This window comes from Apus apus, chromosome 18, assembly GCF_020740795.1.
Source record: "Apus apus isolate bApuApu2 chromosome 18, bApuApu2.pri.cur, whole genome shotgun sequence".
Classification (NCBI taxonomy): Eukaryota; Metazoa; Chordata; class Aves; order Apodiformes; family Apodidae; genus Apus; species Apus apus.
The window spans coordinates 4,121,269-4,145,018 of NC_067299.1; the positions used below are offsets into that span (position 1 = coordinate 4,121,269).

Below are 23,750 nucleotides of genomic sequence, written 5' to 3' on the forward strand. Positions count from 1 at the left end.
TGGGAAGTAGTTAGCTTACTAGTGCTCAGTGAGCTTTCTGGATAGTTCCAAGGTGAAGCCTAAAAACAAAATTCAGCTCTTGTTTGTCTGAGACCTGTTAGATAGTTCTGAAATCTCGGTAGCCACAAACACGGAGGATGTTATCAGTGTGTTGTCTATTGTAGGTGCCTGCCTTGCCACAGAAGAACATCAACAATACAGTGTGGGGAACCTTTTTCTTTGGGAATTTCCAAGGATAAATGATCAAAGCTATTGGACCTGAGTTATAAAAATTTATAGTGCTAAGTTTGTGTTGTGTTGTTTTTTGTTTTTTTTTTTTTTCAAGTAGCCAGGAGGAAACAGTCCAGTGGGCATGTAGTGGGAGATCAGAGTTCAGTGTGTTGAATGATTGCAAATCTGGCTGCACCTGAATTGGTGCCTCTGTGTCCTCGAGGGTGAAAGTAAAACACAACTGATTAGCATAGTATGTGTGTGAAGCTGTTCTTAGATTACAATGGGTGAGAAGGAACCAGACAAGTTAGCAGGTGCTGAGTGGTGGTTGCTTTTAATTTAGCCACACTGCCCTGAAATACCTGGAAATTGAACTTGGACAAGACACACCCCTGTACTGGTGTGACTTAAGGCATTAACAAATACTCTTCTGAGCCTAAAGCTCCTTGTAAAAAACTTTACATTATTGTCTAGACAGAAGACTGTCAGCTCATGCTGTGTGCTTGATGCTGAGACAGAACTGCCCTTTTTAACCTGGGAAGAGGGTTCTTCTATCTGTTGGCAATTGATGGAGCAAACCTGAGGGGTGGCTGTGTTGTTCCAGCCTGGTAGTACTTAGATGACTCTCAAGTCATAGCTCTGCCAAAGAGCCAGTTGCGTAAAACTGGACAGCTGAGACATCATATTTACAAATTTACTTCTGACTTAAAAATTTACAACTTGCAAATTTACTGCTTCCATCTAACAATGACCAAAAAAAAAAAAAGCTTCCGTGTATTGTGCTGGCAGTGAGACAGTTTGGTATCTCTTAGAACACCACATCTGCTGTCACAGCATTATTTTGAAGCAGTGAAGTCTTTTGCTGGTATTTTAAGTTGTGAGTTAGAGGACTGCTGTGCCTGATGCTGTTCTGGTGGGGCTCTTGCCCTCTGCTTCCTAGTGAATCTGAATTCCTAAAACCAGTGAGGGAGAATCCATAACAAAGAATGCTGTGAAGAATCAAAGTGACTTGAGGAGTGTGTGTGTGTCAACTAATTGGATAGAACAATGAGTTAAGCAGTTTATAAGCTATTCCTCTTGGCATGTCCCTCACAGAAGGCCTGCTGGTCTTGATGGCAGTGCTCATTAGTGCTCCATGCTGGGACTGCCCTGACTTACCTCAGATCTGTGGTGACAGCTGCTGGTTCTGAGCTCCAGCAGGTACAGCCTCAGCTGTGGCTTGTGGCTGAGACAGTCACCGTCTGTGGCTGCTGAGACCGGATGGCTACCTCAGCCTGTTGAGGGTGAGGCAGAAAATAGGAAGGATATAGAAATAGAAGAGCTCTTGAATATTATAGAGGTCTCTTATCTGTTGAGAACAGAACTTCCTAGCCTGTCACAGACTGCAGTTCTTACCTTGCACTGGTAAACATGAAGTACTTTGAAGGCACTGGCTGGCTGTGGGATTCCTGTTTCACAGAGCTGCAGTCTGTAGCTCTAACAGATCAGCACAGATATAAATCTGGTGTGACTTAAGTTTGCTCTGCTAAGCTTCATGGACTGAACTGCAGCCTGGTGCCCACCTAGTGGAGTTAAGCCCAGTGAGGCATGGCCTTGAGACAGAGCTGATGTGACTCACTGCGGGTCAAGGGCCTCCATGCTTCTCAGAAGGCTGGGAATATTTCTGTCAACTGGCATTTCCCAGCTACATGATTTCTAGCTGCATGGAGATAAGGACTCTCTGGGCAGAGCCCAAGCAGCTGCTTGTGGCTACAAGAGCAGTGGTTATATCCTGTCGAGCACCAGAGTCGAGGTGAAATGCACACTCAGCACTTCCGTGCCCTTCCTTGTAGGCAAAGAGAAATTATTTCACAGCTAAGCAAACTGTCACAAGAAAGTGAATGTTCCAGGAAGGGGTCGGCAAAGAGGCTCTTGTCAGCAGTTTTACTGTTCAGTTTGATCTCAGACATGCATGCAAAATACAACTTCTCTGGGTAAATTACCAAGCATGGACTTGAATTATCTTCCAGTGAAAAAATAACTTTTTACTAATCAGACTTTCACTTACCAAGTTATAGTGTTTCTCCCCTCAATGCTGTTCAGATAATTGTCATCATAGAATTTGACCATTCAGTCAGCCTGTTATTGACTGGAGTATCCAACCTGGAGTTAGAGCAGTCCTTCAGGGCAACATCTTCCCTGAACAGGAAAGTTGCTGACAGCCTGTTCTATGGCTCCACTCTAATGGAGCAGCTACTTCATGGAACACTTCCTTCTCAACATGCTTTCAGAAGACTGCTATAACTGAACTTGCCAACGAATGTTGGTGTAAAATAACTTGAACTGCAAACTGGTTGCCCAAACAGAGCTAGGAAGTTCTTTCATATCTGCTTGAAGCCAAGGAAGTATTTTTTGTAGTAGTATCATGTAGGAATATCTTATGAATCTTTTTTCCCCTTTTAAATTTGTTCCTGAATTGGTAAAAGCTAGTGGACCTGCAATATTAAATGTGTTTTGTTTTTTTGTTTTTCCTTGATGGTATGAGAAGAAAAATATGCCATAAACCCCTGTACTCTTATAGTAGTAGTGTAAACTCAGGAGTCTGCACATAGAATGGTATTGAAATGTTAATTATAAAAGCCTCCAAATAAATACCTGTGGTCATATTCCTTAACAGTAATATTAGTCTCTATTTACTTTGTTTGGCTTTATGAACACTCCTGCCTCATTCATCTGAACTTTAACCTGTTTGGGGAAGGAAATGACCCATAGTATAGGGAGCAATCTGTGCTCTCAGGAGTTCTCTGCATCAGGTCCGAGTGCAGCCAAGAGGAGTTACCACCAGCCTTCCCATCTGAGCAAAGCAGGTGTCACTCTTGGCTGGTGACACTCTTGTGTCATTGAGCACAGAGATGTCACAGTTAAGAGTCAACTTTTTGTCTCGGTGCTTGAAACAGATTTGGTTCATGCTCTTGGATTTGTTGAGATTAAAAGATGAAATGTTAGCAGAAGGTTTCTGTACTGGAAAACTTCCTTAATGGTCATGCTGCCATCAGAAAGCTTCTCCAAGCTTTCTTAAGAGCTCCAGTGCCAATCTAAATATTCTCAAAAAAATATCTAGAATTTGGAAATGGTCTTAAATTTAAAAAGGACAACATTTTTTTGCTGCCAACTAGGGTTGGATACCTCAGACATGATACCTAGCAGATGGCAGTTTGATCATGATTAGGATAAATCTCTTGCAATATCTAAGTAACTCTGGTTCTGTGGTTGTGTTGAGACCTCCCCAGGAGGTCTGGTATCTGCTAGGACTTGCTTCTTCAGTTTGTTCTGCTCACCATGAGTACAGTGCTGTGGGTTACTGCTAGGTGGAGCAGTACTCTGGAACTGCCCTCTACCAAATGAACAAGGAAATTGACTCCTTGAAAAATGATTTTGCAGCCTAGAAAAAAGAAACAGCACATCCTAGTGAGTCTCTCCAGTTCTGCCAGATGAAACTTTTGTGTCTTCAAACCTTCTCTGCCTGTAAGAGTGTGACTGGGTTGTAGCTAGCCCTGCCTAGCTGATGGACAAATACCATTGTCCAGGCCTGGAGACCACCACCCAAGTTAAGGTGTGAAAGGGAGAATTGAATCTAATCTGCAATATTCTAAGTGAATCCATGTTGCTGAAGAATGTGTGGTCAGGTTCTGTGATGCTTGGCCTCAAACATTGGCTTAAACCTGAGTAACAGAATCTGATCTGTCAGGGAGGTAGGGTTTGGTTTCTGTTGCTGTGGCAGCATTAAGGCAGTTTTCTCTCTGGAGAAGTCATGTCTTTCATTTGAAAGTTTCCTGGCTTTATTGTCAAGTGGGTGGAAATAAAGGGAGCTGTCTTTGAATGGAACTGTTGGTGGCAGGAGGTGTAGGTCTTCTGCCTTGGAAGAATGACTTAAGTCAGCTTCATGCCTAGCATGTTTAAATCTGTTCTGCTTCTACTCTTTATCTCTTAATCTTTCATAGAAAATCTGTGTAGACCTTACTGATTTTTTTTTTGTAGATTTAACTCTGTAAGCTGTTTGTGAAATGAACCCTTAAAACATTAAGAGCCTGAGCATCTTTTTGGTATAGCATTGTTTGAACCCAGCTGAAGAGCTTCAAATAGTGAAGACCTTCCTTCCATTGAAGAGTGAGGTAACTTCAATGAAATAGTGTCTTTTAGGACAAAGGACTTAAATACAGAGTGGCTGGAGAACCCTACACAAAGTCTAAATCATCTTCTAGAAATTTTCTCCTTCAGCAGGGCTGGGGAGCTAAAACGGACTTGGTTTTGAGTCTAACCCTCGAACTGCACCAACATCCACCTGTCCTGATGCACAGAGTGATACATACAGCTCACCCATCAGTGCCTTTTGTGAAGCTTGTTCTGTGAACTTGGTGTGCCACAGCTTAGATGTTCCTTGCCTGTGCAGTTTGGGGGCCAGGGCAAAGGGGAAGTGTAGTGAAACATTCCTTATCAGAAGCTGCAAGTAGGCAGGAAGAGAGCAGCTGAGGCGTGGTCACCTCGCAGCTCCTCCAGAGCAGGCTGATAAGAGCCTAGTGTTTGGTTTCAAACTAGTACAATAGTACTAAAATGGCTTAGAGAGTCTCAATCTCTTGGGAGAGACCTTGAGCTTGAAGTTCAAACAGTTTCTCAGAAAGAAAAATATCTCAAGTGTTAGAAGTGATAATTCCTCTAACAGTAGGAGACAGATCTTGAGTTTTTAAGGTATAAGCAGCCAGCAGCTGGGTATCTGAGGTGTGCTAACCCTTCTGCATTGCCATTGTTACAGATGGAATAAACTTTGTTTCACTGCTGACATCCTAATACACGATGGAGTGATATTAACTGTGTTTTGTTGCAAACTGTACTAGAAACAGAATTTAAAGATTTGCAGAAGCAGACTGTGGCTCAGCAGAAAAAGAGGTGTTAAGTTTGGCTGTGGATGAGCCATTTCTGATTTCAGTAGTGTCCATCTCATGCATTAGCTCTGTCTCCTGGGTGGTAGATGCTGCTAGGCAGGACTAGGCTAATTGCTAGACAGATAGGTTTTTTTTAACTCCACAAAGATAAAGCTCAGACACTGCACATGTGATGTTAAGCTTGAAGCAGTGATAGCTGCCAAGCTCAATGGAATGGCTCTGGAAGCAAAGCTGGTGGGAGTCCTGAGGCTGCAACTTTAGCACAGCTGCCAGGAGCAGGCAAGTTCAATGTGCTTTAAACCATATGAGGGGTTCAAAAGTTGAGCTCTCCAAATAGTAAGTTGTACGTGGACCTTGAAGACAAGGTGCCAAGTGCCTGAATGCTGCAGGGCTTCTTCAGGAAGCCCGCTGGGCTTAATTGAAGATGGGCAAGAATTAGTGTGATGTGCAGTTTTTTGATGGTGTGATTTCTTTGTCACAAAAAGGTAAGTGAAGCTGAGTATCTCTTGCAATCTTCACAAAAGCTCTTTGTGACTATACTGAGGTAGTAATTTAATGCTAAATCTTTTTATTTTTTCCTCTCTTCCAGCTCCAAAATCTGGGCATCAACCCAGCAAACATTGGGTTCAGCACTCTGACAATGGAGTCTGACAAATTCATCTGCATAAGAGAGAAAGTAGGAGAACAGGCTCAAGTGGTGATCATTGACATGAATGACCCCAGCAACCCTATTCGAAGACCAATTTCAGCTGACAGTGCTATCATGAACCCTGCCAGTAAAGTCATTGCATTAAAAGGTATGAAAGTCCCAATAAAGAAATATTTGAAGTAGATGGAGAGGTTTCTTTAAGGCTAGTTTTTTTACTTAAATCTCTCAGGAAACTTTATGTGGGAGGATCCCCTACCAGTTTTTCACAGCTTAATGGGAACTTAAGTTTAATGCATTTTCGGTTCTTCTGAAGGTAGCTGGGCAGTAAGTTTCAGATGGGGCTTCCTGCTATTTACTGATCACTGGGATGAGTTTTTTGCTTCAGTCAGAATGCCTGCAGCTTCTGGGTGGGGAGAACTGGAAGGAAAGTTCAGGCTCTAAGATACTTCTGGAGTTGTGTTAGAGGGAAGTGAAACCTGATCTCCTAAGCATATAAGGTCTATTAACTAAACCTGTCTTTACAGAAAATTAAGACTGAGGAGGGAAAGTATTCCTGAAGGCCTTAATCTGGCCTTGCTGGAAGAGGCTGGTGGACCCATTTGTGCATATTTATTTTATCAGCCAGTGATAACAGTAAAACTATGCAGAGGAGACTTGTGTAGTGAGTAAAGCCACAAGGTCAGCTAACTGGGTATCTCTGGTGATACAGAGGAGAAGCATTCCTCTGGAGTCTCCAGAAATGTCTCTCTTTCCCCAGTAGGCCCAGGAAGCTCAAATACTGTCAGTCTAGAAATGCATATATTGCTAGTGGAAAGTTTTGTATGTATTGAGTGTTATTTAAGTTTGACTTTAATACTGTGCTCCTGTTTTGTCACAACTTTAATGCTCTCTTGTGTGTGCAGACGGTGAGTTTTATGAATTGACTGTACTAGTTTGTCCTGTTTTATGAAAAGAGAAAGCAGAATCAAATGGCTCAGATCTGTGGTGCACATGTCTGAACAGTTAAGCAACTGACAGCCTAAAATTCAGAGGTTTTTAATGCACTCCCAAACAAGGGAATCCTTAAGATTCAGAAAATTAATCCACGGAAGAACTCAAAGTCTACTTGAAGTATTGCAATCTTGGTACTAAGCTTTTTATAAACAGGACTGACCCTTTTGACTTAAGTCTAGATTTTGCCTCCTAATATGCCTTGCAGAGCATGTGGGGTACATGTTACCTGAATGTAACCTCCCTTGAGCCCAAAGCTCCAGCTGCACTAGATATGGAAATAAGCTGCCAGCCTGTAGCCTGAGTAGCACTGTATTAGCCAGTCTTCTCCAAGCTCTGGAGAAACTCCTGACTCTGCATCTTGTGTCAATAGCTGAACTAATGGTAGCTTCTTAGTAAACTAATCCTTGGTGAGTGAAGGCACTTGCCCATGTGGCACTGTGACTTTATCAAGCTGAGTTACAGTTAGCAGCTGTAGCGGATATTCTGACCGACACCTAGTTTCTTTAATAGTCCTTGTGGGCTACACAGGCATGTGCTTAAGTAGCTGTCTCCTAAGACTAGAGGTTGGTCAGAACCTTTCTTCTCATCAGGAAGAAATAATTTCTTACGTGCCACTGTGTTGTAAAAATTGGCAGCAGTGACTGCAGAGGGGCTGTTCAGGATGTGTGTATGCACCATTCTGTGTAATTCAGAGAACTTTCCCTTTTACCCTCTAGAGCTTGTGTTGGTCACTAGATTCCTTTCCTTGCACAGTTTGTTAGTCTGGTTTGCAGCCAGTAGCTCCGTGTATCCCCCTGGTGCAACCCAAGGGTTTTGTTTAATGAGCCTGAATTACAAAAGCCCTCTGCCAACTTGACCATTCCATGTTGTGCTTTTTTTAATGCTTAAAACAGATGTGGACATAGTTTTTAATGGCACTGGCATAGCTCTCCTCAAAACTTCCAAGGGACGCAGCATTATTGTAACCTAGTTTTCATGTGCATTAAGTATCGTACAACTTGCCGAAGCTGTTGTCTCCTACCAGATTGTTTTCCACATCTGTTTGAATCCTCAGTTGTGGCAGATTGGTACGATGAGCCCTAGGAGTGTGTTCTGGTTAAATGTAATAGCTGATCACTGAAGATATTGCCAGCATGTGACAGTGTTTTATTAAAGGAAGTTGTGAGGGTTTCATGTCATAATGCAGCTCTTATACTTCTAACCAGTGCTTCAGGCACCAAGTGGAAGCTGCAGCCTGACTAACCATGGTGTGTTTTCTAGCTGGGAAAACGCTTCAAATATTTAACATTGAAATGAAGAGTAAAATGAAGGCTCATACAATGACAGACGATGTCACCTTTTGGAAGTGGATCTCTCTGAACACTGTTGCCCTGGTCACGGATAATGCAGTCTACCACTGGAGTATGGAGGGGGAGTCCCAGCCTGTGAAAATGTTTGATCGCCATTCCAGCCTCGCTGGCTGCCAGATCATCAACTACCGCACGGATGCGAAGCAGAAATGGCTGCTGCTCACTGGCATCTCTGCACAGGTAGTTCTCTACTGCCACAGAAGGTCCAGAGCTTGTCTTGTTTCCTTCTGTTAAGAGCAGGACTGATAGGTTTTGTTTTCTTTGCTAAAATACTGTTGGGAATGTAAATGCTTGTCCTGATCTTCAAACAACTAACTTAAAGTATAACTGAAAATCTCACAGTAGTGGAATAAACGATAGTACAAGGTTAAGAGTCTGAAGTGATGCCCTTAAGACAAAGCATGGCAAGGTACTTCAGCTTGATATGCCATTGTATTTACCAACACTAACTTAAATGAAATTACTGGCCAAGTGCTTGTTTTTCCTGACTCTTTTTTTTCTGCCTGGTCTAGCAAAACCGTGTTGTGGGAGCAATGCAGCTGTATTCTGTAGATAGAAAAGTGTCACAGCCGATCGAGGGCCATGCAGCCAGCTTTGCACAGTTCAAGATGGAAGGCAATGCTGAAGAATCCACTCTCTTTTGTTTTGCAGTAAGAGGGCAAGCTGGGGGTAAGGTAAGACTTGGTTCTCCATGTGCTGCACTCTTTAATGACTGCCCTGCTTATCTGCTTCTAGGAAAACAAGTGGTTTAATGCACTAAAGTTGCCTATAGGAAAAGAGAGGGACTGTGTCAGTATCTAATGTACATGAAAGCTGGTGCCTACAGAGCTTCACAGCAGGGACTACCTGATGCAGCAGGAGTCTGTCATGAAGTGAGGTGGCATGTCATGATCAGCCTAATGAGCTGCTTGGAACACGTGACTCTCAGCTTCGCAAGCCAGGCTTAAGGGAAAAGCTGTTGTAATCTTTCTTTGATGCTGATCCCCAGTATCTGGCTTAATTTATTTCTAATTTATTGGATGAAAAAAATTAAGCACTAGTGTTAAAAGGCTAATTAGTGGTCTAATACTAAAACTTCTAAGTAGCTAGGAGTAACTGGGGATTGTGCTTTGACTGTTTCCCTCATCTGTGTTACATGAATGCAGTGTGCCATTCCTTTAGCCAGTGAAAATATTTAGGAAGACTTAGTTTGTCTTTGAATAAGCTTGGGATTAAGGCTCAGCAGCAAAGTAATTGCCATATCTTCATTGTTGAATCTATTGTTACATCAATTAAGCAAAAAAACTAACAGACTAATCTTATCTACTGCACAGTTGCATATCATTGAAGTTGGCACACCACCTACTGGGAATCAGCCATTTCCAAAGAAAGCAGTGGATGTCTTCTTTCCTCCTGAAGCACAAAATGACTTCCCTGTTGCCATGCAGGTATGACAGCCGAAAACAAGAGCACAAGAACAAATCTATACCTTCTTTTGGTGGGTGTGACACTGTAACAGGGCACTGGAAGCCAGACAGTCAATATATTGACCTGAGGCTTGACACTAAACTGGTGTGGTTTTTAGTAGTTTTAAGCTAAAGGTGGAGACTGTAACAACATTCAAAAGCAGCTTGTTCTTATTTATGGAAGAAACATACATGTATATTGTCTGTCAAGCTCTTGAAACATCATTCTACTGTGATAATACTCAAGGTATTAAGTAAAAATACACCAGCATTTTCAGTTGTCCTGAAATGGCACAGCTATCTGCTGGTTCTTACAAGCATTTACTCGTTTTATCCCATACCAAATTTGATTATTCCTGTCTTGCAGATCAGTGACAAGCACGATGTGGTGTTTCTCATAACAAAATATGGCTATATCCACTTGTATGACTTGGAAACTGGCACCTGCATCTACATGAACAGAATCAGTGGGGAGACCATATTTGTTACTGCACAGCACGAAGCAACAGCTGGAATTATTGGAGTAAACAGAAAGGGACAAGTAAGGAAGCTTGGCCTGGAAGCCACTTGTTTAGCTCATCCCACTGGCCCTTAATGATTCTCTGTAGTGTCCATATCACTGTCTAAGACTTCCAGACATTAACAAGACAATGATAGAATGAGGAATATAGAATTAGTGGGTAGGTGAACCAGTCTGCCAACATGTACAGCTCTGCCACTAGACTGAACTGATTGCAGAGGTTGCCTGTTGAGCATGGATAACACAGCAGAAGATTTGTTCCTAGTTTATTCTCTGGGACTGGTTACTTGAGACACAGTACAGGTTACAGAAAGACAGTACTTATATCCCTGTTTTTCTGACCTATGTAAATACCCCCTGTTTAACTAAGGCTAATTGCCTGCCTTGATGCAGTAATTGGATGGTAGACGTTCTCTCTAATTAGAAGTCTACTTCTTAATTAAAATGACAAGACTCTGCAGTTACCAGGGGAGGAAAAAGCTTTCCACGTGTGCTATAGCTTTTGGTTTAGAGGCTGTTTTAGCCTTTGACTTCTTATATTTGGGCTAACTAGAACTTTTCTTTGATTATTTATTCAGGTGCTGTCAGTGTGTGTGGAAGAAGAGAATATTATTCCCTATATCACAAATGTGCTGCAGAATCCTGACCTAGCTTTACGAATGGCTGTCCGCAACAACCTGGCAGGTGCTGAGGAACTCTTTGCCAGAAAATTCAATGCACTCTTTGCACAAGGGAACTATTCAGAGGCAGCAAAAGTGGCAGCTAATGCCCCAAAGGTAATAGACTGATACTCAGAACAGTACTGAACTCTACTGACTTAAGCTTCTTGCCTAAGGAAAGCTCACTTAATATCTTAAGTGGCAAGACCAGAATCTTGTTACTACTCCTGTCCTAATGTAATGATTGACATATCTGGGAAGAACCTGTATGCAGTGTGCTGGAAATACTGATTCTACACTGGAAAAATCTTAAAGCTTGTATGAAGCTCACAGATGAGAGGAATAAGTGATGAAGTAATGGCTTTGATGCTGAATGTTTCTGGTATTTATCTTCCCCAATGATTAAAAAAATGTCTGTGAAAAGACAGCCTCTAGCTGAGGCTGCACCTGGAAACAGGACAAAAAGAACAGACTAAGAGCAAAGTGTATATGCTATGGAGCACAGATGCTAAGCTACAGTTATACTACATTCAGATGAGAGGAACTTGTTTACAAGGATAAAGGTGTCTTAATTCTGTAGGGCAGTCCTCTGAACTTCACTCTGCATTGCTACTGAAATGAATTACTCTAGCACATCCTCTGTCAGAACATCTCCAAAGCAGTGTCTGAGCTGATGTTCAGCTGTGCTGCTCTGGGTTGCTCTGGGCTGCCAAAGCAACGTTGCTGTAGCAAGGCTTCCAAACTCCAGCTTGCTGCAGGAACTCTGCCAAGCCACAATAGCAGCACAGAAAACTGAAATGCGTCTCTCTCTGGCAGGGAATCCTGCGTACTCCAGACACCATACGTCGGTTCCAGAGTGTTCCAGCTCAGCCAGGACAGACTTCTCCTTTACTCCAGTACTTTGGCATTCTGCTTGACCAAGGGCAGCTGAACAAATACGAGTCGCTGGAACTCTGCCGGCCGGTGCTTCAGCAGGGACGCAAACAGCTCCTGGAAAAATGGTTAAAAGAAGATAAGGTAAATGAAGGGTAGATACTTTCAGAGTCCTGGACAGGGAGGGACGTTGCTATGTGACAGTCTCACTCCCAGCCAGTGAAAGTCAACTGGTCAACTCATCAACGTGCTCTGTGATCAACCAGTTGAGCAATGGGTGTTTACCCCTATCACTGCAAGAGAACTAATCAAATGCCGTAAGAGCTTCACTCATCCTACTTAAAATTACAGCAGGGTGAATTAAGTGTGGAAAGCTTCAAAGCTGCTGCTCTTCTTTCCCCAACCAAGTCAGGCTCTTTTAGATACTGACTTGCATATACATTGAGTAGTGCTTAGATACCAGTAATTAGCTGAAGAAACATGCTGATACAATGTATCACCTAATTCTTTTTTGCTATACAAATGTATTTTTGACTCTTGTAGAAGAGCATAAGGAGCAGAGCCGACTAGATCACTGCTGAAAGAGTCAAATAATGCTGTCAAACTAGGCTTTAAATATCTTTTAGAGAAGTCCAAAGGGAAGAAAAATGAGGAAGATGGTAATGCATTTCAGCATGGCACTGTCAGGGTGGACTGACTGTTTGTATCTTTGAACAGCTGGAGTGCTCAGAGGAGCTGGGAGACCTTGTGAAATCCGTAGATCCTACCCTAGCACTGAGTGTCTATCTGAGAGCCAATGTTCCAAACAAAGTCATCCAGTGTTTTGCTGAAACAGGGCAAGTCCAGAAGATTGTTTTGTATGCTAAGAAGGTGAGAGGAAATTAAATTGCTATATTTATCCTGTATTTAAGAATAATTGGTGTATGCTCCAAAGTAGCTAGAAGTAACTGTGGGGAAATTGGAGAGCCTGTCTAGTACCTCCTGTGGCTTAAGGTTTTTTATGAAAACTGCTGGACTGCTTACGTGTATCCTTTCATACTTCCCTCTTCCAAATGGGGATATCCTGACTGGGTTGGATAAGCTACTGACAGTAGATTTTACTGAGCTCTGAATTTAACAAGGTGTGTGCTCCTGTTGAGTTACTGCTTTTCATTCTCTCCTCAGGTTGGATATACCCCAGACTGGATCTTTTTGCTGAGGAACGTCATGCGGATCAGCCCTGATCAAGGACAGCAGTTTGCACAAATGCTTGTTCAAGATGAAGAGCCCCTTGCAGACATAACACAAGTAAATAATTTTATTGCTATGAAATGCTAACTTCAAGGCCTGAAGGTGGTAAGGGGATCCATACTTACACCATCAGAGATTGTGCACTACAAATTTGCATTTACTTTACCAGGGCAATGCTGTTTCTTCTGTAGTTTTCAGGATACAAAATGACAGCTTAGTGCAGTGCCAGAATAAGCAGTTTAGCTTTGGAAGCTGCTCTTGTTGTTACTTTGAGTATGCTTCCAGTTTCTAATCAAAAGCCTAATTTTTTTTTCAGATTGTGGATGTCTTTATGGAATATAATTTAATTCAGCAATGTACAGCCTTCTTGCTGGATGCACTGAAGAATAATCGTCCCTCAGAAGGTCCCCTGCAAACACGTTTACTCGAGATGAACCTCATGCATGCACCTCAGGTGAGCCTGAAGACTTAGGGTGGGTCAGGCTTGTCTGTAGCTAGACTAGCCACTGCACTCCTGGGAGTGTTTGTTTAGGAACTAAATGTGACTTTTCAATATTCCTTCTAGGTTGCAGATGCTATCCTGGGAAACCAAATGTTTACTCACTATGACCGGGCTCACATAGCTCAGCTGTGTGAGAAAGCTGGCTTGCTGCAGAGAGCACTGGAGCACTTCACGGACTTGTATGACATCAAGCGTGCAGTAGTTCACACTCATCTCCTCAATCCTGAGGTAGGAGATCAAATATTCTGAATCTAACAAAAGCCAGGCAATTAGTAATTGCTTTCAACATGTGGCTTCAGTGTAGAGTGTTCTACTTGGGTCTAAAATGGCTTATGTGTCTTTGCAGTGGTTAGTGAATTACTTTGGTTCCTTGTCGGTAGAAGACTCCCTGGAGTGTCTGCGTGCGATGTTGTCTGCTAACATCCGGCAGAACCTGCAGATCTGTGTCCAGGTAGCTTCCAAGTACCACGAGCAGCTGTCAACACAGTCACTCATTGAGCTGTTTGAGTCTTTCAAGAGCTTTGAAGGTAAGTCCATGCTCTTGCCTCTAGCCAGAGGAGCTAGTGCTCACCTCATCATACTTTGTATATGAAGAACCTGTTTGTCAGTTTTTCCAAAAAACGCATCGCTCCTTCTTGACCGAGTGACTTGGCAGTCACTGCTCTAAAGTGGCCAAGTGTTATGGCATCAGCTTTAAGTGAACTTGAGCTGTGGATGGTGGGAAGCAGCTTTTGCACTGTGTGCTTGTTTTAGTGAAAGGTGTGATAGCTTTTGGGCACTAGTTTTGTTTGTTTTGTTTTGTTTTGTTAAACCCTTGCTCCTGTCTAGGGGGTGTTTGGGAGGCACATGCTGGATGTTTCAACAAAGCTGACCTACAGCAACAGATGATGGGACCTCAGCATTTATCAAAGTTGCATGTGACACACTAGTCTGTAATATATGGGGAATGACAACAGTCTTAACTCAGCAATTTGTCTTTGTAAAACAAGTACAGTGCTTGAATCTCTTTTTTTCAGTTCTTTGTAAACCTCTGCAGCAGTCATACTCAATTTTTCATATAATTGTAACTTGGATCAATAACAGCTTTTAAGCAAACCGTCTAACTTGGGTGCTTTAGTAGATTAACATGTTGACTGTTTCCCTCGAGGTTTGTTTTATTTCCTGGGCTCTATTGTAAACTTCAGCCAGGATCCAGATGTGCATTTCAAGTATATTCAAGCTGCATGCAAGACAGGACAAATTAAAGAAGTGGAAAGAATCTGCAGGGAAAGTAACTGCTATGATCCAGAACGTGTTAAAAACTTCCTCAAGGTAATGTTTGGGCTGTTTGGGGGTTCTAACAGAATGTGGTGTGTGTCACCGGTGAAATGAGGCAGCTCTGAAAATACAGATGAGCCTTGACCTTTGCACTTAAGGGTCTGTCTGTCCTCTTAAACCAGAGTTACCTGCCATGTTGGCAGTACCTCCTAATAGAGCCTGACCCTGGAACAGCACATAGAAGATGGAGAATCTGTTGGATCAGTTCCTCACTGCTCTTAGTAAGGTTAACCTGGCTTGAACTCTTAAACTGTAATAATAGCACCAGCTTATCTAGACCTTGTTACAGATGTCTGCTGTAGACTAGGAAGCAGGCAACTTGGAGGTTGAGAACAACCATAATGCCAAATGAGTTCATCACTCAATTCTTATTTACAGCATAATTGGCTTCAACTGAGCAACTACAGGAACAACAAGTGAATGGTGCCAATTTATTCCATAAATACTTCCAGAGTTCAAGGCTGATCTGTCCCACTCATCTTACTGAAACTTCAGCCAGGTGAACCACAGTTTAGCTCTACTAGGATAAGCCAGTCAATGTAAGGATGTGCTGTTACAGCTCAGGTTCAGAGCAGGTGCTGAGATGTTTCCCAAGTGTGGCAGAACATGTTGTGCTCCAAGTTCTGACCCTGGAGCTTCTGTCAGTGCTGATCTTATTGACAAATGTAACACTACGAGAGTTATCTGAGAAACAGGGTGGGAGGGGAAGACTTTTATCTGGGAGCATTTCCTGCCTTCATGTTTGTCAGTTACATAGCACAGCCTTAGATTCTTAGTGATCATATCTGAAGATGGCCACACTCTTCAAATGGGAATTCTATAAAAAGAACCTGTCACCAAGGTGTAAGGTATGTGAATTCATCAAGCCACCTGAGACAAGTTATCAAGCTGTCAAATTCCTGATGAAAGCTATTGTTTTTTGTGCTGTTCCATGTCTGGAATGTGCAGGACATGTACCAGGTAAATCTGCCAGTACAGGCCTCGCTGTGTAAAGTCCTTTAGTGTGATTTATATGTAGGATTATATTCTGGGATGTGCATGTTTGAATAAGTGATCTGAAATATGCATCCAGAATACTGTCTGCTGCATTGACTGAGCTTCTGTACTGTATGACCATTGTAATCTTATGCTGAAAGTTGGAATGCTTTTAGGTAATTAATCTGATTAGCAATTTAAGTAGTACTGCTACTAGCTTGATTCTTACTGTTGTCTAAATCCATGGTTAGAAAGTATCGCTGCACACATGGCACTTGAGGTCAATTCTGTATGTAAGTTTTACGTTATGATCCACAACTTAATCTAGTCTTGGCTAAATTCCATTTGAAATCCCAGAGTGCTAATCCTGCACACCAAACGCCGGTGGCAGCTAAAAAAGCTATTTGTAGCTTAGGCTTGTAATAGTTGTTCTGTGTTGTAAGATTTGGTAGACTCTGCCATGCAAAGGAGCAGGGTGGAACCTCAGGAAGCTTCTTGCTGTAGGCCCTGGAGTGGGTGTGACTACACCTATTTGCAAACAGTTGAACAGTAAGCTGTCACAACTTGGTTGACTGAGTTTTAGCTTCCCAAAGTCAGCTGCTCTAACAGGGTTGTTTTGGGGTTTTTTTGTCTGCTTAAACCTGAGAACAACTAAATTACTGAAGCTCTTCTCTTTATAGGAAGCTAAACTCACTGACCAGTTACCGCTCATCATTGTGTGTGATCGCTTTGACTTTGTCCACGACTTGGTGCTGTACTTGTACAGAAATAACCTCCAAAAATACATTGAGATTTATGTACAGAAGGTAAGTTACAATTTGTCAACTTGCCTTTAATGAGTCAAACTGATCAAGCTTTCTAGTATTATATGCAACTGTAGGATTTATGTTTTCAAGTATTCTGCAAAGAGCCTCATATATGAAGCTGACATTTAAGTACCTACTAGTGCTCTTGGGAAGTTAGTCCCTGTGTGATTCAGATCTTATTTATTGTTCACTCAAGCTGAGCAGTAACCCCTACTAATGTGCATCTTGAAGGAGGAAGACGTGGTAGAATAACTTTGGAGTTATTAGGGTTATTAGGTTATTATTAGGAGTTATTAGGTTATTATTGCAACATTTTAGAGGGGGGAGAAGTTCTCCTTTATACTTCCTGCAGGGACAAATTCACTTGCTCAGAAGCTCTTCCTATGGAGACTGAGCCTTAGTAAGCCACTGAACTGTGGTAACTGCTGCTGATTGAAGAATTCACTTTGAAGCTTGTTTAAAATCTCAGGAAGCTGGGAGTAAAGGCAGGAAGATGAGGTCGATCTTAACAAGCAGCTTTCATGCGTGCTTCTAGGAATAAGAACTGACTTGTTTATACTGCATGAAAACACACTGACTTAATTCAATGATTCTGTTTAGGTGAATCCAAGCCGTCTGCCTGTTGTTATTGGGGGACTGCTTGATGTGGATTGCTCTGAAGATGTGATAAAGAACCTTATCCTTGTAGTGAGAGGTCAATTTTCGACTGATGAGCTTGTTGCAGAGGTTGAGAAAAGAAACAGGTATTAAACTTCTACAAGTCTCTTGCCACTGCTAGACTGACAATGATTGTACTGCTCATCCATCAATGCACATGCTCATTCCATAGCTAGAGCTGGTACTGGCACAGCAAGGAGCTGCCATTGAGAGAGCAAGCAGCAAACACCTGCTTTACTTCTTGACTAATGTGGGAACTTCCCTTAAGCAGCCTCCAGATAATGAGTCTTTGGCATGTGATGTTCTGCAGATTGTCTAAAGTTACAGCATTATAATAATGACCCACAACACAGGTCAAAATGAAGCACCATAACTGATTTAGTTACTGGCTCCATCCTTCACTGAAGTGACTTCCATAGTGAAGAAACAGTGCAAGTGGATGCTTGTTTTATTCACTCAACCTCTTTAATGTGAAAAATGCTTCTTTCTAGGCTGAAACTGCTGCTGCCCTGGCTGGAAGCAAGAATTCATGAGGGTTGTGAGGAGCCTGCAACTCACAATGCCCTGGCCAAAATATACATTGACAGCAACAACAACCCAGAAAGATTCCTGCGTGAGAACCCTTATTACGACAGTCGTGTTGTTGGCAAGTACTGCGAGAAGAGGGACCCTCACCTGGCCTGTGTGGCCTACGAGCGGGGACAGTGTGATCTGGAGCTTATCAATGTAGGTGTGCCAAGACAGCAGACCCGTGGGTTAAGTTCTAGCCTGGGTATCATAGGAGGGATGTTCAGATTTATGCCTGACAAACATTTATTTCCTAAATGGTGTAAAGCTAGGAACTGCTCACTGGTTTATAGAACAAGTAGTTATTTAAACCTCTGCGACTTAGTCGGAAATGGGAGACTGCTCTGGACATCCTAGAGTGGGAGGCTAATGGAAGTAGCAAAGCCTGAGATTTCTAGTCTGCAGCTCAAGCAGCCTTATTTGATGTTGCAATACAATGAGCTCATCCAGTGTAGGCTCCATAGCTGTGACTCCACTCTGAATAAACTTTGCCTTTCACCAGGTGTGCAATGAGAATTCCCTCTTCAAAAGCCTTTCCCGCTATTTAGTTCGTCGTAAAGACCCTGAGCTGTGGGCCAGTGTACTACTGGAGAGCAACCCCTACAGAAGGCCACTAATTGACCAGGTATCACTGACATCAAACATCAAAATCCTTTGCTGTCCTACCTTGACTTGCTAGTACCTGACTTAACTGATTTATTAATGGCTTGACTTTGCCTGCAGGTTGTACAGACTGCACTGTCGGAGACACAGGACCCTGAAGAAGTGTCTGTTACTGTGAAGGCCTTCATGACTGCAGATCTTCCTAATGAGCTCATTGAACTGCTGGAGAAAATAGTTCTTGATAACTCTGTGTTCAGTGAGCACAGGTGTGTAGTCAGTTTAAAACTAAGAGGAAACTTAAAATTATACCTGATGCAGGTGTTAAATTGCTGTCATGTGGACCAGCAAGTAAGCTAATACCCTCTGCAGAGGGGAGGGTGAATTTCTTCCTCGTTTCTTGGTTGTGCACTAACATTTTCTTTCTCTGTTTAGGAATCTGCAGAACCTCCTCATTCTTACAGCTATTAAGGCTGATCGCACCCGAGTCATGGAGTACATCAATCGCCTGGATAACTATGATGCTCCAGACATAGCCAACATAGCTATCAGCAATGAGCTTTTCGAGGAGGCCTTTGCCATCTTCCGGAAGTTTGATGTCAACACATCAGCTGTACAGGTATCTTAAAACCTCAGTCTGTAATAATTGCTTGTGACATGGGTATCCTCACAGGGGGACTGTTAACTTGCGGCTTCAGAACTTAACGCCAATTAGCAAAGTGATCAAAGCTGCTCAGTGTCTTGTTCTATGAAGCAGAACAAATGTGTATTGAGCCCTTTAGTAAGTGAAACTTTGTGAGCATCACATCACTCCTGCGGCCTGGGTCGTGTGGAGTGCTCTGTATTTGAAAAGCAGCTGTGGATCCATTGAACTGATGTAAAACACAGCTCAGTGTCTTGCAAAACTCACCTTTCTAGATAGTGGCTGATCGTGGTGACCCTTTCTTTAGGTATTAATAGAGCACATTGGAAACCTGGACCGTGCGTATGAGTTTGCGGAGCGCTGCAATGAGCCTGCTGTGTGGAGTCAGCTGGCTAAAGCACAGCTGCAGAAAGGGATGGTCAAGGAGGCAATTGACTCGTATATTAAAGCAGATGATCCTTCCTCGTACATGGAAGTTGTTCAAGCTGCCAATGCCAGTGGTATGATGAAGTTTTCTTTTAGTTTTTGATGTTCAGCTCTTTTGTGTGGTCTGTTCCTCGAACTGCAGTTCTGCCAAACTCGTATCTTGATGCAAGCAAAGGAATCTGGTCCTCTGAAGACTGCTCTAAATGAGACTGAGGAAAGATGGTGTATTACATTTGCAGATAATTGGTGGTCTTACACCTTCTTTAGCTAGCCGGACACTTCTGTCAGAGCAGTTGGTACTAAGAAAGCCTCTACGTGAAGCTAAATACCAGAGTTTATTTAGTAATATGACTTTAATAATCTAATGTAGCATGTGCATATGAAGACTAATCCTAATTGTTGGGGAACAGCTGTAGAAATACTTATGTCAAACTAGATGAGGCTGGTAGTACAGCTCAGGTGTTCTCAGTGGTGGGGGGTAAGCATTCTGAACTCTGTTTCATAGGAAACTGGGAAGAACTGGTGAAGTATCTCCAGATGGCACGCAAGAAGGCCCGGGAGTCGTATGTGGAAACAGAACTAATCTTTGCTCTGGCTAAAACAAATCGTCTGGCAGAGCTGGAGGAGTTTATCAATGGACCCAACAATGCACACATCCAGCAAGTGAGTGAGACTGAGTTTCAGTTTTGCTGGGTCACAGCATTAGGCCTTTTAACCAGAGAGGTGTCTGGACTTCCGTCTCTTTGGATGTGCAGACAGATACTGGGCTTCAAAGGCATTTCCATTTTGATAATGGCTTGAGCACTGTGCAAGCTCTTGACTGACAAGCTGCAGGAATAACCTGGTCATGCTCTCCTGTAGGTTGGTGATCGTTGCTATGATGAAAAGATGTATGAAGCAGCTAAACTCTTGTATAACAACGTGTCCAACTTTGGCCGTTTAGCCTCGACCTTAGTTCACCTGGGTGAATACCAGGCAGCTGTGGATGGTGCTCGGAAAGCAAACAGCACTCGCACATGGAAAGAGGTAAGCTGTCATGCTTGGATAAGTTAAGGGACTTCAAAGCTGTGGCCTCTTCAGGATCTTTGATTATAAGTAATAATGCAATTGTCAATTCCAGGTCTGCTTCGCTTGTGTTGATGGTAAAGAATTCCGCCTGGCCCAGATGTGCGGGCTCCATATTGTAGTGCATGCAGATGAGTTGGAAGAGCTAATTAACTATTACCAGGTAATTAAGATGACTCCTGTTATCAAATTATTTTATGACAACCTTGAAGCTCGAAATCTGCAGCCAAGTTGGTTGCTGTTGGGGAACATCTCTAACTGCCTGTATCTCTCAGGATCGTGGCTACTTTGAAGAGCTGATAACGATGTTGGAAGCAGCACTTGGGCTTGAGCGAGCACACATGGGGATGTTTACAGAGCTAGCAATTCTCTACTCCAAATTTAAGCCACAGAAGATGAGGGAGCACTTGGAGCTGTTCTGGTCCAGAGTCAACATTCCCAAGGTGAAAGTCTTAGGCCTTAAATTTAACTTAAAGGGTGTCTGTCAAGACTGTCTGTACCCCAGCTTTTTGCAGTAGCTCCAGAGGCCCTAAAACCCTGAGCACTGATGGCCACTGATAACAATATGTTATAACTGGAATTTCTGATATGCCTTTTGCTTAGGTTCTGAGAGCTGCAGAACAAGCCCATCTCTGGGCAGAACTGGTGTTCTTGTATGATAAGTATGAAGAATATGATAATGCCATAATCACAATGATGAATCACCCAACTGATGCTTGGAAAGAAGGCCAGTTCAAAGATATCATCACTAAGGTAATGCTTTCCTAGTGAAATTAAGTACATTTGTTGCTATGGGAAAGGAAGAGAACTGTTCTGAATGTGCATCCTCTCATCTCTAGGTGGCCAATGTGGAGCTGTATTACAAGGCAGTGCAGTTCTATTTGGAATTTAAACCTCTCTTGCTCAATGATCTGCTCATGGTGTTGTCCCCTCGGCTTGACCACACCCGTGCTGTCACCTTCTTCACAAAGGTAACTTTTCTACTATCCACAGCAAAGAAGTTGCAGTTGGCAAAGCATTTAGCTGTAGTAGCATTTAAAAATGCTTAGTTACTTCACTGCCTCACAGGGAAAATGTTAGGAGACCTCTACAAAATGCTACCTTAACTTAAATTTATCTACCCAATTCCTTGAAGGTCAAACAGCTACCTCTGGTCAAGCCTTACCTGCGCTCTGTTCAGAATCACAACAACAAATCAGTGAATGAGTCCCTGAACAATCTCTTCATTATTGAAGAAGACTACCAGGTATGTCATGTCTTGAAATGGTAATGTCTGGAGTGGGTAACGACTTGCATGTTGTATGTGCTTCATAATAGAAGCTGCTATTCCTGAATTTCAAAGTTTATTCAAGCTGGCTTCTGTGTCAGTATTAGCCTGATGTTCTGGGTGTGTGTTTAATGTCTAGAAACACTGGTTTTGTTCTTATTTTCAGTAAATCTTACCTGCTTGCTATTTACTTGCATTCCTTAAGTGTATGTTCTTTGCCACTTCAAACTGAGCTAAGGGTGACTAGCCAAGGATTAAGTGCAGAATTGTTAGTGGTTTTGTAGGAGCTTTTTGGGCCCTTCCTGCTGGGGATAGACTGGCTGCCTTGTTGTAAGTGTGACAGATCAGCTTTTACTGAAGACAAGCAGTGTATGCTCAGGAAAGAACTTGTAGTAAGAGCAGTTATGGTGTCTCAGCTGTTCTACTGTTATCAGAGAACAGATGTCTGGTATTCAGAGACTCTTAGCCTCAGCAATCACTAGTGAAAAACACTAGGATAACCTAAACTATGTGTGTGTCAAACATCAGCTTCCCCCAAAAAAAATCTGGCTAGAATACTTTATCCTCCTAGAAGCAGGAATACAGTACGAAGACACATGGAAGATGTTTTCATCGTTGTGGATGCATTTGTACATCTGAGGTGTAACTTTTTCTGCTTAACTCAGGCTCTTAGGACTTCAATAGATGCCTATGACAACTTTGATAACATTTCTCTTGCTCAACGTTTGGAGAAACATGAATTAATAGAGTTCAGGAGAATTGCTGCCTATCTCTTCAAAGGAAACAATCGCTGGAAACAGAGCGTAGAACTCTGTAAGAAAGACAGACTGTATAAGGTAAGACCTGTACACAGCTCTGGCTTAGCATATTTAGCTTGTTTGGAGACCTGTGGCTTTCAGTAAAGCTGCATCTCTTTGGATGCTACCAGGTGGTGCCTGTTGCTAATCTGGCAAATCTTGCTGCAGAGAGTGGACAGATTTCTTGGAAACAAGTAATAGAATGTCTCCTCTGCTAATGTCAGTACTAGATTGTTGCTTAGTTAAGTACCAACACATGTCAGTGGTTGTACAGTGGCACCTGAGGCTAAACAGACTCCCTCCTGTTGTAGGATGCAATGCAGTATGCTTCAGAATCCAAAGATACTGAGTTGGCAGAAGAATTGTTGCAGTGGTTCTTGCAGGAGAACAAGAGAGAATGCTTTGGTGCTTGTCTCTTCACCTGCTATGATCTCCTAAGGCCAGATGTTGTCTTGGAAACAGCATGGAGGCACAACATCATGGACTTTGCCATGCCATACTTTATTCAGGTCATGAAGGAGTACTTGACAAAGGTAAGAGCAGGTGCTTCTCCAGCACTGAAAGCTTGTTAGTCACTGTGGTGTATGCCTTGAGACTGTCTGCTTGCTACTAACATTGATATGGGCTTTGTCAAATGTCTGTCTGTCCATGTCCACACTTATTTTTCAGTCCATCTGGGGAGAGACTTCGCCCTCTAAGAGACTGAAACACTTGCAGACTCCACCCTACCTACCAATTACAGAGCCTACATCAGTAGTATTTGCCTGAGCATGGGCAGTGTCTTGAAGTAGTTCCAAGATTCAGGCTTTTTACGTGTTGTGTCAGTCAGGAATCCCAGCTGGGATCAAACAAGCTCTAACCAAATTCTAGACTGTGTACTAAAAAGCTTTTTAACTACATCTTGAGTTTGCTTGGTCTGCCGTGCATTTAACTCTAAAAGGTGGCTCTGATACTTAATGGCACTAATTATGACTCAGCTTTTGTTTGAAGTGACTTAGGCTGGGGAACCTGTTTGGTAATGCTCTGACAGACTTGAACAAGATTTGAGGAAAATACTGTCATCAGGGAGATTTGCCCAGCTGAAGCTTTTAGTGTATCTTCTTGTGAAATGTTGTAAATTCCTTAATCATTAGGACTCTAAGAAGTAGAAGTTTAACTCAGGCTTGAATCAGTGAAGACTAGAGTGCCTGTTCATCTAGAAGACTTGCTTGGCTGTTAGATCTAAAGGCAGGACTGCTTAGTAGTCCTGGAGCAATCTGCTCTCCTTAAACATGGCATTCT

At 42.6% G+C, this 23,750-nt stretch overlaps 1 protein-coding gene across 2 annotated transcripts in view; it reads left to right on the forward strand.

The window, feature by feature from the left end:
- Positions 1-23,750, forward strand: part of CLTC (clathrin heavy chain) — a 31,667-nt gene that overhangs the window by 2,828 nt on the left and 5,089 nt on the right. For both annotated transcript variants that reach the window (XM_051635487.1, XM_051635488.1), the window contains exons 2-30: positions 5,719-5,926; positions 8,032-8,300; positions 8,633-8,794; positions 9,434-9,547; positions 9,933-10,106; positions 10,664-10,861; positions 11,561-11,761; positions 12,335-12,487; positions 12,782-12,904; positions 13,164-13,301; positions 13,413-13,577; positions 13,696-13,876; positions 14,497-14,660; positions 16,322-16,447; positions 17,048-17,190; positions 17,596-17,830; positions 18,174-18,296; positions 18,395-18,540; positions 18,707-18,890; positions 19,222-19,414; positions 19,846-20,003; positions 20,202-20,366; positions 20,461-20,568; positions 20,681-20,848; positions 21,009-21,158; positions 21,245-21,376; positions 21,541-21,651; positions 22,338-22,508; positions 22,781-23,002. In XM_051635487.1, the coding sequence (XP_051491447.1) occupies positions 5,719-5,926; positions 8,032-8,300; positions 8,633-8,794; positions 9,434-9,547; positions 9,933-10,106; positions 10,664-10,861; positions 11,561-11,761; positions 12,335-12,487; positions 12,782-12,904; positions 13,164-13,301; positions 13,413-13,577; positions 13,696-13,876; positions 14,497-14,660; positions 16,322-16,447; positions 17,048-17,190; positions 17,596-17,830; positions 18,174-18,296; positions 18,395-18,540; positions 18,707-18,890; positions 19,222-19,414; positions 19,846-20,003; positions 20,202-20,366; positions 20,461-20,568; positions 20,681-20,848; positions 21,009-21,158; positions 21,245-21,376; positions 21,541-21,651; positions 22,338-22,508; positions 22,781-23,002 (4,785 nt within the window). The remainder of the gene's footprint in view (positions 1-5,718; positions 5,927-8,031; positions 8,301-8,632; positions 8,795-9,433; positions 9,548-9,932; positions 10,107-10,663; positions 10,862-11,560; positions 11,762-12,334; positions 12,488-12,781; positions 12,905-13,163; positions 13,302-13,412; positions 13,578-13,695; positions 13,877-14,496; positions 14,661-16,321; positions 16,448-17,047; positions 17,191-17,595; positions 17,831-18,173; positions 18,297-18,394; positions 18,541-18,706; positions 18,891-19,221; positions 19,415-19,845; positions 20,004-20,201; positions 20,367-20,460; positions 20,569-20,680; positions 20,849-21,008; positions 21,159-21,244; positions 21,377-21,540; positions 21,652-22,337; positions 22,509-22,780; positions 23,003-23,750) is intronic.